Source organism: Nothobranchius furzeri, chromosome 3, assembly GCF_043380555.1.
Source record: "Nothobranchius furzeri strain GRZ-AD chromosome 3, NfurGRZ-RIMD1, whole genome shotgun sequence".
NCBI classification, from domain to species: Eukaryota; Metazoa; Chordata; class Actinopteri; order Cyprinodontiformes; family Nothobranchiidae; genus Nothobranchius; species Nothobranchius furzeri.
In genome coordinates this window covers 75,263,023-75,275,398 of record NC_091743.1, presented here as the reverse complement: position 1 = coordinate 75,275,398, position 12,376 = coordinate 75,263,023, and the positions used below count along the sequence as shown (strand labels likewise).

General features: G+C 41.4%; 2 protein-coding genes across 3 annotated transcripts in view; one reads left to right on the top strand and one right to left on the bottom strand.

Moving 5' to 3' along the window:
- rnf207a (ring finger protein 207a) overlaps window positions 1-12,376 on the top strand; it is a 32,377-nt gene that overhangs the window by 1,846 nt on the left and 18,155 nt on the right. For both annotated transcript variants that reach the window (XM_015958418.3, XM_015958417.3), the window contains exons 3-9: window positions 2,576-2,708; window positions 2,909-3,053; window positions 3,313-3,394; window positions 3,480-3,555; window positions 5,036-5,161; window positions 5,622-5,668; window positions 8,048-8,120. In XM_015958418.3, the coding sequence (XP_015813904.1) occupies window positions 2,576-2,708; window positions 2,909-3,053; window positions 3,313-3,394; window positions 3,480-3,555; window positions 5,036-5,161; window positions 5,622-5,668; window positions 8,048-8,120 (682 nt within the window). The remainder of the gene's footprint in view (window positions 1-2,575; window positions 2,709-2,908; window positions 3,054-3,312; window positions 3,395-3,479; window positions 3,556-5,035; window positions 5,162-5,621; window positions 5,669-8,047; window positions 8,121-12,376) is intronic.
- Window positions 92-1,878, bottom strand: zpr1 (ZPR1 zinc finger). The gene has a single exon (XM_015958419.3). It carries the CDS (start codon window positions 1,861-1,863, stop codon window positions 352-354), a length of 1,512 nt encoding a protein of 503 aa, XP_015813905.3. The 5' UTR covers window positions 1,864-1,878; the 3' UTR covers window positions 92-351.

Below are 12,376 nucleotides of genomic sequence, written 5' to 3'. Positions count from 1 at the left end.
ATAATGAGATAAATGCGTTACTCGCAAATTAAACTCTCCATTAGCAGTAAAATGTCACCATCTTGTGGAAAGCTAAAGAAATGCAACGCAGTAGGTAGATTTTTTTTATTAGCTGCAGAATCCATTAAACTGTACAAATCAGGTTTTAGGGTTATGCACATTTTCCAAACACGATAATAAACTTAAAATGTTTATCAGTTTATAAGGATGTGGCCTTTTGGAAGCAACAAATCGTACAGTTTTAACTTAAAATTGGAAAAACAACAAAAAACAGCACAACACAACACTGGATGCATGTCCAAATATTTCCAATTTTCAGCTCTTTCTGTCATCTTAGATGACTGGTTCAGTTCATTTTTCTTCTTGATAATTCTCCGTCTTCATGTCATTCAGGCCGAGCTCCTCGTTCTGCTCAAATGAGCGAGTGTACTTCTCAACGGTCATCTCTGGATCAGGTTCTGGTGCATAAACATTCTGGATGTAGCTGTTCCCAGCCGGATCATCCAGGATGATGTGAACGTCCAGCTCTCCTGCAATTATCTTGTCAATCTTCTCTCCAAACTCTGTCAGCTTCTGCACCCGATCGGTAACGCTGCTGTCACCGCAGACAAAGGGGTTTTTGGACACAGTTAGGTCCTTGATGTCTTTTAGCAGGCCCTCCAGGGTTGTGAACTTCCCGCCAACAGCTGCCATCCCCAGCTCAAACTCCAGCTCTGGGATGATAACAGAACAGGTCTCAGACTTGAGCAGGTCCCGGGTCATGTCTGAAGGATCTGTAACGTGCAGTGTGACCTTAGTTCCCATTTGTTCAGTGGCTCCACCAGATTTCACCTCATTGGTCCGGTGACCACAGCTGTCACAGTTGGTGGCCATGATGACGACCTCCTTGAAGTGTGGGATCTGGACCAGCTTCATGTTGGTGGAGGCTGGTGCGTTGCACTCAGGGCAATTTGTGGGAAACACCAGAACCTCTTGTCTCATTGTTTCCAGGTCATTACCAGCTGGTTCTCCATCCACGTCATCGTCATCAGCTCGTAATCCTAGCTGCTGATCTTGCTGGACGGTCCGCTTGAACTGCGTCACGGTGAGAGCTTCGTCTTTTTGAGGTGCCATGGGATTTTCCACAAAACTATTTCCAGATGGATCCTCGATCACCAGTGTGAACTCATTCTCTACGTCTTTGAGTTTCTTCAGCTTCTGAATGAAATCCTCTATTTTGTCTGCCACCTGGGGGTCTGTGGTCCTCCTGAGGGGCTGGTCTTGCTCCAGCCCTGCAACTGCTCGGTCCAAAAGCCCCTCAACAGTGGAAAGCGAGCCTTTTTGTGTAAAGGGTGGGATCTCAAAATCCAGCTCTGGGATCCTGATGGTCGCGCTGTCTGCTTTCACAACCTCCCGGTTCAAGTCCTGCTTTGTTTTGACCTTTAAGGTGTAACAGACCCCCTGGTCTTGAATCCGGCCTGCGGACTGGATCTCAGTGTTCGACCAGCCGCAGTTAGCGCAGCTGAACGAGCTGACAATTATTTCTTTAAAAAACGGTATTCTGGTCAGAAGCATGCGTGTCACCCCGTTCTGGTAGCAGTTCATACAAAGACTCTCAATCTCCGTGGGCTGCCAATCTTCGTCGTCCGCGTTAATATCCTTAAAAACGCTCCCACCTCGAACATTTTCCTCGGAAATAAGAGACATTTTTGAGCTTTGAATAAAATCTCCTGTCGGTAAAAATGACAGTCTACATGTGCTGTAGTTACAGCAGTCAGAGGTATCAGTTCCAGCACTTTCTGGATCGCACGCGTTTGTTTGACAAACACTTCCGCATTTCTTCTTCGGTGTTGGCGATGTAAGGGAGATCTCTGCCGCCCCCATGCGCTGTTCTACAAAACTGCACCAATCTACTAAAAACCTACATTTTCGCCTGTGTTTATTTTTACAGGCGCATTTTTTCTAAGACAAATTCAAGCTACTTTTTTTCTTTTACACAGGCTGCGTTGTTCGATCCTTTTAGAACAGAGTGGTTGATTTTGATTGTGTTAAAATTCGTGCATTTCTAGGATAGTTTGGATTGGTAGTGCAAAATAAAGATGTTGAGTTTGTATATAATTATGTCTTTATTATTGGATATGTATAAACAATTTATAAAAACCATAAAATTATCATAACAAAACACGTAATATTAAGTTTTAATCAATTATAAAAATGGAAAGCAACATTTTAAAAAGCAGCTCAAGACTATTATTTAAAGCTGCGTTTATTTAAATCATATGTGTTTTTTGCTGGTTTTAAACCATCTTCATTCCTTTGTTTTTAATCATCTTATTAGTTTATCAATGATTTTTTTCTCATTTATTAATTTTTTGTAATTTTATTTCTTTGATAGGTGCTAATGCTCAAAGTAAATAACAGAGTAAGCCCCAGTCCAGTTTATTTTTCAAATTTTTTAAAATTTATTTCTGTTGCCTCAGATTGTTTGTAAAATAACAAATGTTTCCAAATTGTACAAAATGTGCAAACTTGCTGGCCTTGTTACAGCGTGTTAGTATAGCAGTAGTTGAAATGATGACATCTGTTTTTGCCTTAGATACCAGTCAACAGTTAAAGGAAATAATACCCTTCCCCCTGAGGATCGATTGCTGAAGTTCCTTGTTGACAACAACACAGACAGTGAAGAGACTGTTCAGTGTGCCAACTGTGATCAGGAATGCAACCAAAAGGTGCCAAATTACACCCACATTAATTCAAGGAGTTCAATAAATCAGAGCTTTTAGGACTTTAAAAATATACTCATTGTCATTTTTAACCTTCTCGCTCCCTGTGTGTGCGTGTGTGTGTGTGTGTGTGTGTGTGTGTGTGTGTGTGTGTGTGTGTGTGTGTGTGTGTGTGTGTGTGTGTGTGTGTGTGTGTGTGTGTGCAGGATACAGGAGTGATGTACTACTGTAACACTTGCAGTCAGCCCCTTTGCTCAATCTGCAGAGAGTTGACACACAGAGCCAGAATGTTTTCTCACCACGACATTGTATCGTTGGCCAAACGCACCAAATCCAAACACAGAAAGTGCCGTGAGTGCCACCTGCTATGTACTTGAGTATTTACTCACTAATGAGCACACTTGTGAGATCTGTCCCCCGTATGTGTTAATCCTATTCTCACACAAAGTGGTTCGTAATTTTAGGGAATGGTCTGAAATTTGTTATGTGAATTTTTTGAAATAAACTCATATCAAAGCAAGTTTTGTCTACCTAACATTTTGGATTTTGTTGTTACTAAATTCATGATTCATGAGTGGAGTGAAGTTTAAAAGTATATTTGTCTCCCCAGCTCTCCACGAGGAGCCTTACATCCTTTTCTCTACGGAGAATAAGTCCATGCTTTGCATCAAGTGTTTCAGGGACATGCAAGTGTGGGTGACTCCTCCGACTATTTGTATATGCATTCCTTTTCTGTATCAGATAAAGTGGATTTATTGCTGTGCTTTGATACTGCAGGGAGGGTCGAACTCATTGCATTGACATTGAAACAGCTTACGGACAGGGGTGTGAGATGTTGGACCAGGCGGTGCTGGTAAGAGACTCCATTTTTAACAGCATTCAATGCAAAGAAAAAAGTGGAAACTCGCAGCATTTGAAAACAGAAATGAAATTTCAGATTTTAAAACAAGGCCGCATAAGTTTTGCTTTTATGAAAAGAAGCTGAAATACGTCCATCTCAAAGGGGACATATTATGACTTTTTTCTTAAGTTACAATAGCTCTATACGAAGTTCTTTTCTTTGCTCAAACCCCGTCTCACAGCTCAACAGTTTAATTTTTCACAGTTTCAGTGCCTTCCAGAATGAGCCGTTTCAGGGCTCTGTCACTTTAAACTAACAATAGTTTTTAAACTTTCAGCTAGAGATTTAACATTGATCTCAGCGGTTGTCGAGTTAGAAACTTGACGAGTTTCATATTTGACACCACTTTGTTGCCCTCTGCTGACCAAAAACCACATTAGATAGCTTTGTGAACGGGTAGGTGTCCTGGGGGGCGTTCTTTACTTGCTTTACGGCTTTTAGCTGTAATGCTAGCAGTTAGCATTTTCAGTTTGCAGGTCATCACTTAAAAAGCACAAGAGGAAGGAAAAGAAGAAGTTTGCTTTTCCTGTGGGCATCATGCCGGAGCCTGGAAGTAAAAATTTGTAACATCTTTGGAGGTGAAGCAAAGAGCTAAAACCGCAGTGAATTATGACTAGCTTGAGGGAGCTAAATGAGGCTACAAAATCATGGCTTTGTTGCTGCTGGACTAGTGAGTAATTTTTTTTTGTCCAACAGTGTGGATCTTTTTATTTTGTGCTTTATTTTAGCATAGGTTGGCTAATGCTAATGTTAGCTCATTGTTAGCACTAGCTATAGCAGGTTGCTGCATGGTTGTTTACGACAATTGTAATTCCACTTTCAACCAGTAGGATGGTGAGCAGGAAACTCCTCAGTTGCTGGAGTAGGTCATGCCCGCCCCTCCCCTGATGGGCTGGGATAAGAGGAGGGGCTCGGAGTAGAGCCGCTGCTCCTCCAGCAGCAGCTCTCTCCTGCACGTGAGTGACGGTTCTGTTCTAAATGATAAATGAACCGCACTTGTATGGCGCCTTTCTGGGTCAGAAGACTCAAAATCGCTTTACACTACTGTGAAATTCCCCCCCTTGTGACATCACAAAAGGAGACTTTATGAAACAGCTAGTTTTTTGCACATTATTCCTAAAACCAAACCCTCACAGAAAATGGATGGATGGGTTTTTATTGATTAGATTAAATGGACGGGTGTTTCCTAAAACCAAACAGTCTTGGAGTGTTTATAGAGGCAGTAGAGACACACATGCAGGCACAAAAAGATGCAAAATGTGAGTTTTGCACAATATGTCGCCTTCATGTTTATATTTAAAACATTTTATAGCTATTCTAAAATACATCCATAATTTAGATTGTATTTTATGTTTTTAAAAAATCCAATGAAATCCTGTTAAAATAAGAGCCCACAGTGGCTTTTAATTAAAAGGTAGCTGTTGTCCTGTAGGTGGTGAAGGATCTGCAGAGTTCAACTGGAGAGGCCATCCATCTGCTGAGATCAATGATAGGGGAAGTGCGTCTGAACGTGGAGGAAGAAGAAAGTGCCATCTGTAGTCTGTTCAGCAGTTTGCAGGTTATGTAAACATTTGTTTCTATTCTCTAACCTTGCTATGAAAGACAAATGCAAATTTATGCAAATGAGCTCAAGGTGAACCCAGAAGGATCACTAGTTTCCTCTGCATGTATAGGGTCTTTAGAGTGCCCATAGTGACGGGTGATGTCTCCCTGTTCTCTCCTCCTTTTGTGAGATAAAATCTTTAGCAGACACGTGCAGAGAAACAGAACACGCTTCAGATATTAAGAGGTACCCGTGGCGCTGCACGGCCACTGGATGTCTCTATTCATCTAAATGTGAGAAAAGAGGATCCTCTTCAGGCATGATGAACAATTCAACAGAGCCTGGATCACTCTGGAATTTTCACCACTTTCCTCTTCCCCAATTGTGAAAATTCATAATGTGTTAGAGAGCTCAAGGCCATTTTCACAGCAGTGTGAGGAATAATGGAGTTTTTTTTACTCTCCTCGTCTGACAGGAAAAACTAGCCGAGAGGAAAAAAATTCTGCTGAAAGCAGCTCAGAGGTAAAACTAATTCTATTATATATATATACATTTTTAGTTTTCAAATGATATGTGTTTTGTTGCCACAGTGATTTTGTGAGTGGATTGTTGTCTTGCCATTACCATTCTGATGCATCTTTTCTTTGGACTGGGCTCTTTTACTCTCAGGGGGATGAGTGGCTCTAATCCACAAAAGGCGATAATGAGTTTAAAGCATTTTATGAAAGTTTTAAAATCAAAGTTTGCAGCTTGTACAAAGATCCAGTGAATTAAAGTGTGTGCAAGTTAAAGATGGACATCAACACTAAAAACTGCCACGAGAAAAGCAGGAACATTTCCTTCCTCCTGGCAGCCCGGCAGGACTGCGGCTTGCTTGTGCAGAGTTGTGACTATTAAGTGTTGACAAAAATAGTTTCCAAAATCACTCAGTTAATGTCCACGCTTCAAATGAAAATATAACAAAAAACACAATCAATTAAAGCTGCAATAGGAAATCTGCAAAACAAGCTTTTAACTGCAAACACGGTCATGGAGCTCTCACCCCTGCCGTCGGCTACCATTCATAGGGAGGGAGTACAGAGAGAGCGCTAAACACCAGTCTCCGTTTTCTAGGTTAAACGTCTTTTGTTGTCCGTGACTTCAAATGGTGTTTTTCTTTTTGGGACTCTGGTAGTTTGTCCTAAAGTTGAAGTGGTGGCAGCCGGCTGTTTCTCCTTCTCTGATATTATTGAGCAGAGAACCTCTCACACCAGTGGTGTTCCGTTGTAAATACGTGAGTGAGTGATGAGTGGAGGACCCAGAAGTGCGGAGGTTTGGTGAGAACGAAAACCCCAAAAGTTACTTTTAGTCCAAGCCGGGTTATTGGTGGACGTTTGTAGACAAGTACGAAAGAACCACCTACATTTTTTCCCATTTTTTTAATGTCCACAAAATACACAGCCTGGCCAAAAAAATAAGTCACACACTCTAATATTACGTTGGACGCCTTTAGCTTTGACTACGACACACAGTCGCCGTGGCGTTGTTTCGATAAGCTTCACCAGATTTATCTCCATCCAGTGTTGCATTAATGTTCCACCAAGATCTTGCACTGATGATGGTAGAGTCTGACCGCTGCATGAAGCCTTCTCCAGCACATCCCAATGATTCTCCATGGGGTTAAGCTCTGGACTCTGAACCACTCTTTCACTATCTGAGCCGATGAATCCTGGCTTTGTCATCTTGGAATATGGCCGTGTCATCAGGGAGATGGAATAACCTGGTCATTCAGGACATTCAGGTAGTCAGCTGACCTCATTCTTGGAGCACATCCTGTTGCTGAACCTAGACCTGACCACCTGCAGCAAGCCCAGATCATAGCACTGCCCCCACAGGCTTGTACAGTAGGCACTAGGCATGATGGGTGCATCACTTCATCTTCCTCTCTTCTTACCCTGATGCACCATCACTCTGGAACAGGGTCCACCTGGACTCATCAGACCAGTTTTAATAAAGTGTTGGACAGTTCTTAACCCGGTTTTAGTCGTTTCTGCATCTCCATCGATGTTTTCTCTGCTTGATGCCAATTATCTGACCCTTCTCACACAGACTAACATCTTCTCCATGACCACCAGAGGTGTCTTTCCACATGGTTGTTTAGGACATGTGAAGCAGCTCGTTGCACCAGTTGGGTTAAATATCTTGTTACCTGTTTGCTTAGTTAAATCCAGATGGTGTTTTTTTTGGGCCGGGCTGTTTATACTGTATTAGAGTTGCTAAGAGGCACGAAGGAAATGTTAGCTTGTTTTGCATATTCACCATTGTAGCTTTAAGTCTTTAACTTACATAAAGTGCTTAAACATCACTAATCCTCATCTAAAGTTGTGCTAACAGAAAACTGCACTGCTTATCCAGATTTATGTGTTGAGGGACAAAATCTCAAACGTTGATTTCGTCTGAGCGATTCCAGCAGGAATGATCCTAAAGACAACCTGTTCTCAGGCACTTTTTCCTTATTATTTTTATTTTTGAATGTGAATGGATTTGGCTGATTTATTCTTTCTCTCTATCCCCCCCCCCCCCCCCTCCCCCACCCCCACACACACACATACACACACTGCCTGGAAGCCATTCACTGGTTGGGTTCCCAGAAGGATGTTAAAGGCTATTTCTGTTGTAATTTATGGGTTTGTCCTGTGTGTGTGTGTGTGTGTGTGTGTGTGTGTGTGTGTGTGTGTGTGTGTACATTATAAGAGAGGACTGATAGATTAGCTCCTGGGAATACTGAACTGATTCTTCTGTGTATTGTGGTACGGCATCAATTTGGTGGTGTAGACTTACATAAATCTCTGTGTGTATGTGTGTGTGTGTGTGTGTGTGTGTGTGTGTGTGTGTGTGTGTGTGTGTGTGTGTGTGTTACAGCCAACACGAGGAGAAGGAGAAAGCCTTAAAGGAACAACTGTCACACCTTACTGCTCTCCTACCAACCCTACAGGTGAAGTACATCTAGTAAATAAATAATTCTCTGTACCATTCATGATGTTTTACCATTGAAAACTCTTCTGCCTTTAAGTTAGTGCATCAATACAAAAATGCAACAGAAATCTAAAAGTGAATAATAAAGGTTGAAATGCTGAGGCTGGTTCTAGCAAAACCTTTAAGGACTATTCAACTTTCTTTTCTTTAACTTCTTTTTATTTTGCTTCCAAACAGATTTTCTTGTAATCCTTTGAAGCGATCTCGATCAATAGTTCTCCGGGATTTCAGAAAGTCTTTTAAAGTGTTGACTTTTGGCTGTCTTCGTTGTGACCATGGCCATGACAAACTTCACAATGTGCAACTTCAAGATACAAGGAAAGTTGAGGAGAATGATCGGGTCAGGCGACACACATGAACTGCAAAGTTGTGTCTGTGAAAAAGCAGGATTAAAGTAATCTATCAAAAATGTATTAAAAATCACCTTAGCAGAGTTTTCTGTTTCTCTGTTGTTTAATAAAAATCAACAAAAAACTTTTTTCTTAGCATTTTAGTCATTTGATATAATCAGTGACAGAGTAAACATTTCTGTTCATTTTTATTAACGCTTCAGTAAATTATAGAATTAAAATCTGCTTTAAGAAATACCTCGAATGGTTAAAACGTAGAAAAGAACGACCAGACCTCTGGAAGGAAACATTTAACTAATGTGTGATGATACTGGCTAATTTTATGTGCCAGAATAAATGGAATATGGCTTAAAGGAACAACATGTAAGAGTTTTATAGAGAAATAATCACAGAAAAGTCTAATGTCTCAATCATGATGGAAGGAAGGTCCTATTGAAATGGATCTCCTTCTCAGCCGAGGGGTTGCCAGTTTTTCTGCTTTCAGAACTTTTGAGGTGAGAAGCTGTCTTTGTGTACAGTCTGAGCCTGCTGGGCTGCGGAGTCGGTGCTGCAGCGCTGGCGTTTGTAATTCCACACCGGCGGCTAAACGCAGCAGCATTTTGTAAAGATAAGCCAGTAAACAGGAGCAACCCAGAAGTTATTTGGTAACACTTTACAATAAGGGTCCCTTCATTAATGTTACTTAGTGCATTATTAGGCATTAATAAACTATTTGATAAAGTATTCAAAACTGCTTAACCATATTATGTGATGCATTACTAAGAAGAACCCCCCCCCCCCCCTCCCCCGGCTCCTTTGTCCTAACCTTATGGACACTTAACAGTTAACATGAATGTTAACTCATTCACTGCCAGCCGTTTCCTGATCACTAACGGCCTTCGCTGCCAGCGTTTCTCACCGTTTTTACTGTTTTTTTAAGAGTCACAGAACGTTGCGTGCTAGCATGATGTCGATGCCAAAACCACCAAAACAAAGAGGAGACTCACCTCTTACATCAGGAAGAAGCCACGTGTTTCGAGCATTATCCGTTCTTTCATAATCCGTTTTCGAATTGTGATCGGCAGACATTTTTCCGGTTCGCGCCTCACTTTTTTTTACAGAAACGGCCCAAAACGATCTCCAAACACATGGATGTGTTGCTTCCTGATCATGTGATCTGTGACGTATGCAGATGAAGATCGGCTTCAGGGCTGAGATGTTTGTTCTCTCAGCGCGGGGGCTCGTTCCGATGCTCAAACAGTAAAAAAAATGCAAATGACTACTTTAGTCGTCATTGGCGGTGAACGGTTGGATCTAAAATGACGACTTTAGTCGTCAATGGCAGTGAATGAGTTAATAAAGGAACCCTTATTAATGCTTAATATTAACCCTAATAAAAATACCCTTGTTGTGAAATGTTAGTTATTTCTTCTTCTATTTCGTCTTGTTGAGGGTCTGACCTCATGAGGAAATTACTATGCAGTGATTTTCCCCAAAATGACTGTGCTTAAATTGCTCTGAAAAGCTAATAATCACATCAGCGCCAAGAAACTTCATTTCCCATGATGCTTTGCACACGGAAGCATTGTGATGACGTCACCGCCTAGTACCAGAAACACGTTCTGCGCATGTGCGGGAAGCCGTGGAGCTTTTCCCGCGAACTAAGACCATAAATCTTCAGCAGAGACAAAGAAACCTCGTTCTTTTGCCCAGGATACCTGGCGGTGAGGACACGCTTGTCGAACGCTCCGACTTCTTTGAGCACGCGGAAGCTCTAAGAGCCAAGTTGAGCCCACGGGACCGCTGATCTGCTCGTTTCTGCTCCCCTCCAGCTGATGTTTGAGGACACAGAACCAGCGGAGGGAAACAACAACTCCATCCAGCTCTCAGAAACGCTGTAAGTTGTCAAACTCAGCCCAAAAGGAACTTCGTTTTCTTTGTGTCCAGCCGTGGAGAAACACTCGTGGAGCCAAACAACGGAGAAAGCATCAAACCGACGGATGACGCTGGAAACTGCGGAGAAAAACGGAGAACCGTCAAATCATAACAGCGGGGGACGCCTTGCTGCTTTGGTGATCAGAAACTCATTTTTTTCTCTCCTTTTCTTCTCCCGTTTCCTCTATAGTCCAGAATAAGCAATAAACCGCGTCTATTGCTTAAAAAGTAGCTTCGTGTTTTCCTCTTTCGTTCCAAATTCGTCCTTCGGGTCATTTTGAAAGAATAAACTGCTTATTAATCATTGTTTGGTATCTTTAAATGTTCGGCCATGGCCAGGCTGATAAACTAAGGATATTAACTCGTGATTAATCTTTTGTGTTGTTGCATGATCCTTTGAAATGTTTTGAGTGATTTAAGGTTAAGTTACTACTGATTCTAAGTGCTTTGGAAGTTAAAGTGCAAGTTGCCACCCACACTTTAGCCAGACAAAGGAGTCAGCCATCTTGTATTCAAGACTCCATTTTGAATCCATACACACGCACACACACTACTCCTTTGTGAGAACAAAGGACCCCATTCATACATCCTACATACACACAAAACACCTTGAACATTATTTTGAATATACATCCTTTTATTATATCACATGGTTATTATTCATTTATGCCACTGTTTATTCATTTGACAAATTGTTAATTAAACGTTATAAAATTCAGATTTTCGTCTCCAGTAGCTTTGTTGTGTCGAAGAGAAGTCTCTGCTCCAAGGATTCTACGAACTTCAAGAAAGACTGATAAGAGTTTTGGATTCAATTTTTCCCCGGTAAAAGGGGAATGGTGCCCCGTATATCTAAGAATATCTTAATTAATTAATAAATCAGTAAATATTCCCATATTTACAGAATTTATTGAAGAATCCAAAAGTAAGTTGAAGCTTACTAATTGTTCGCTCCTAATAACCCCAACATTTTATTGGTGCGGCCGTGTGAGGCTTGGATACACAGAGATTTCTATCCGGCACAAATAAATCCAAAGAGCTTGAATTAAAAATAATCCGTTGTTCAGCCTTGAACCAGCAACAGAGTGGTGCTGATTTCGCTGAGCAGGAAGCTGCATCGAACTCTCACCAGTAACTCAGTGCTTCTTTAAAGGTGCAACGTGTAAATTAATTCTGGTTAACCTTTTAGGTTAAAATTCAGCTTTTCCTTAAAGGTGCAACGTGTAATTAATTCTGGCTAACCTTTTAGGTTAAAATTCAGTTTTTCCTTAAAGGTGCAACGTGTAATTAATTCTGGCTAACCTTTTAGGTTAAAATTCAGTTCCTCATTAAAGGTGCAGCGTGTAAGTAATTCTGACTAACCCTTTTAGGCTAAAATTAACTGCTAATTTAGCGACTTTAACTCACAGTGGCTATTATAACTAACTGAAACCTTCACTCAAAGACTGATAACACCCTGTTTGCTAATATTCTGAAGGAATAACTAGCATATTTAACACTGCAAGTGTTGTAAGACGTTGCTACGGCAACGCACCAGCTTTTGCTAAAATACTGAAAGGAATAGTATTTTAAGCGTCAGTCACGGCATTCCGTGCAATCTTAAAACGCTAAAACCTGTGCGCACAAAGGTTAATTTAGTGTTTTTCTGCTACAAAGCTAGCAGTTGCTGCCAAAGGTGCAGCCTTGAGCTATCTGCAGAAGCTCTACTAGGCTATTTTGGTTCGGTTGTTAAAATGGAGGGACAGAGTAGTGAACTGACCAACTCCCAGCAACCAGGTGGCGCTGCGGCCCACGACTATGAACCTGGCCTACTTTCTGGACAAATATTGTCCAAACTGGTCGCGGTTGCTCGAGAACCCGACTACCCTTCTAGGGATTTCACTGAAGAACAGCGTAGCGTCGAGCTAGAAGCTGTAATTGATCAAATAGAAAACCCGGATGGTACAAAACC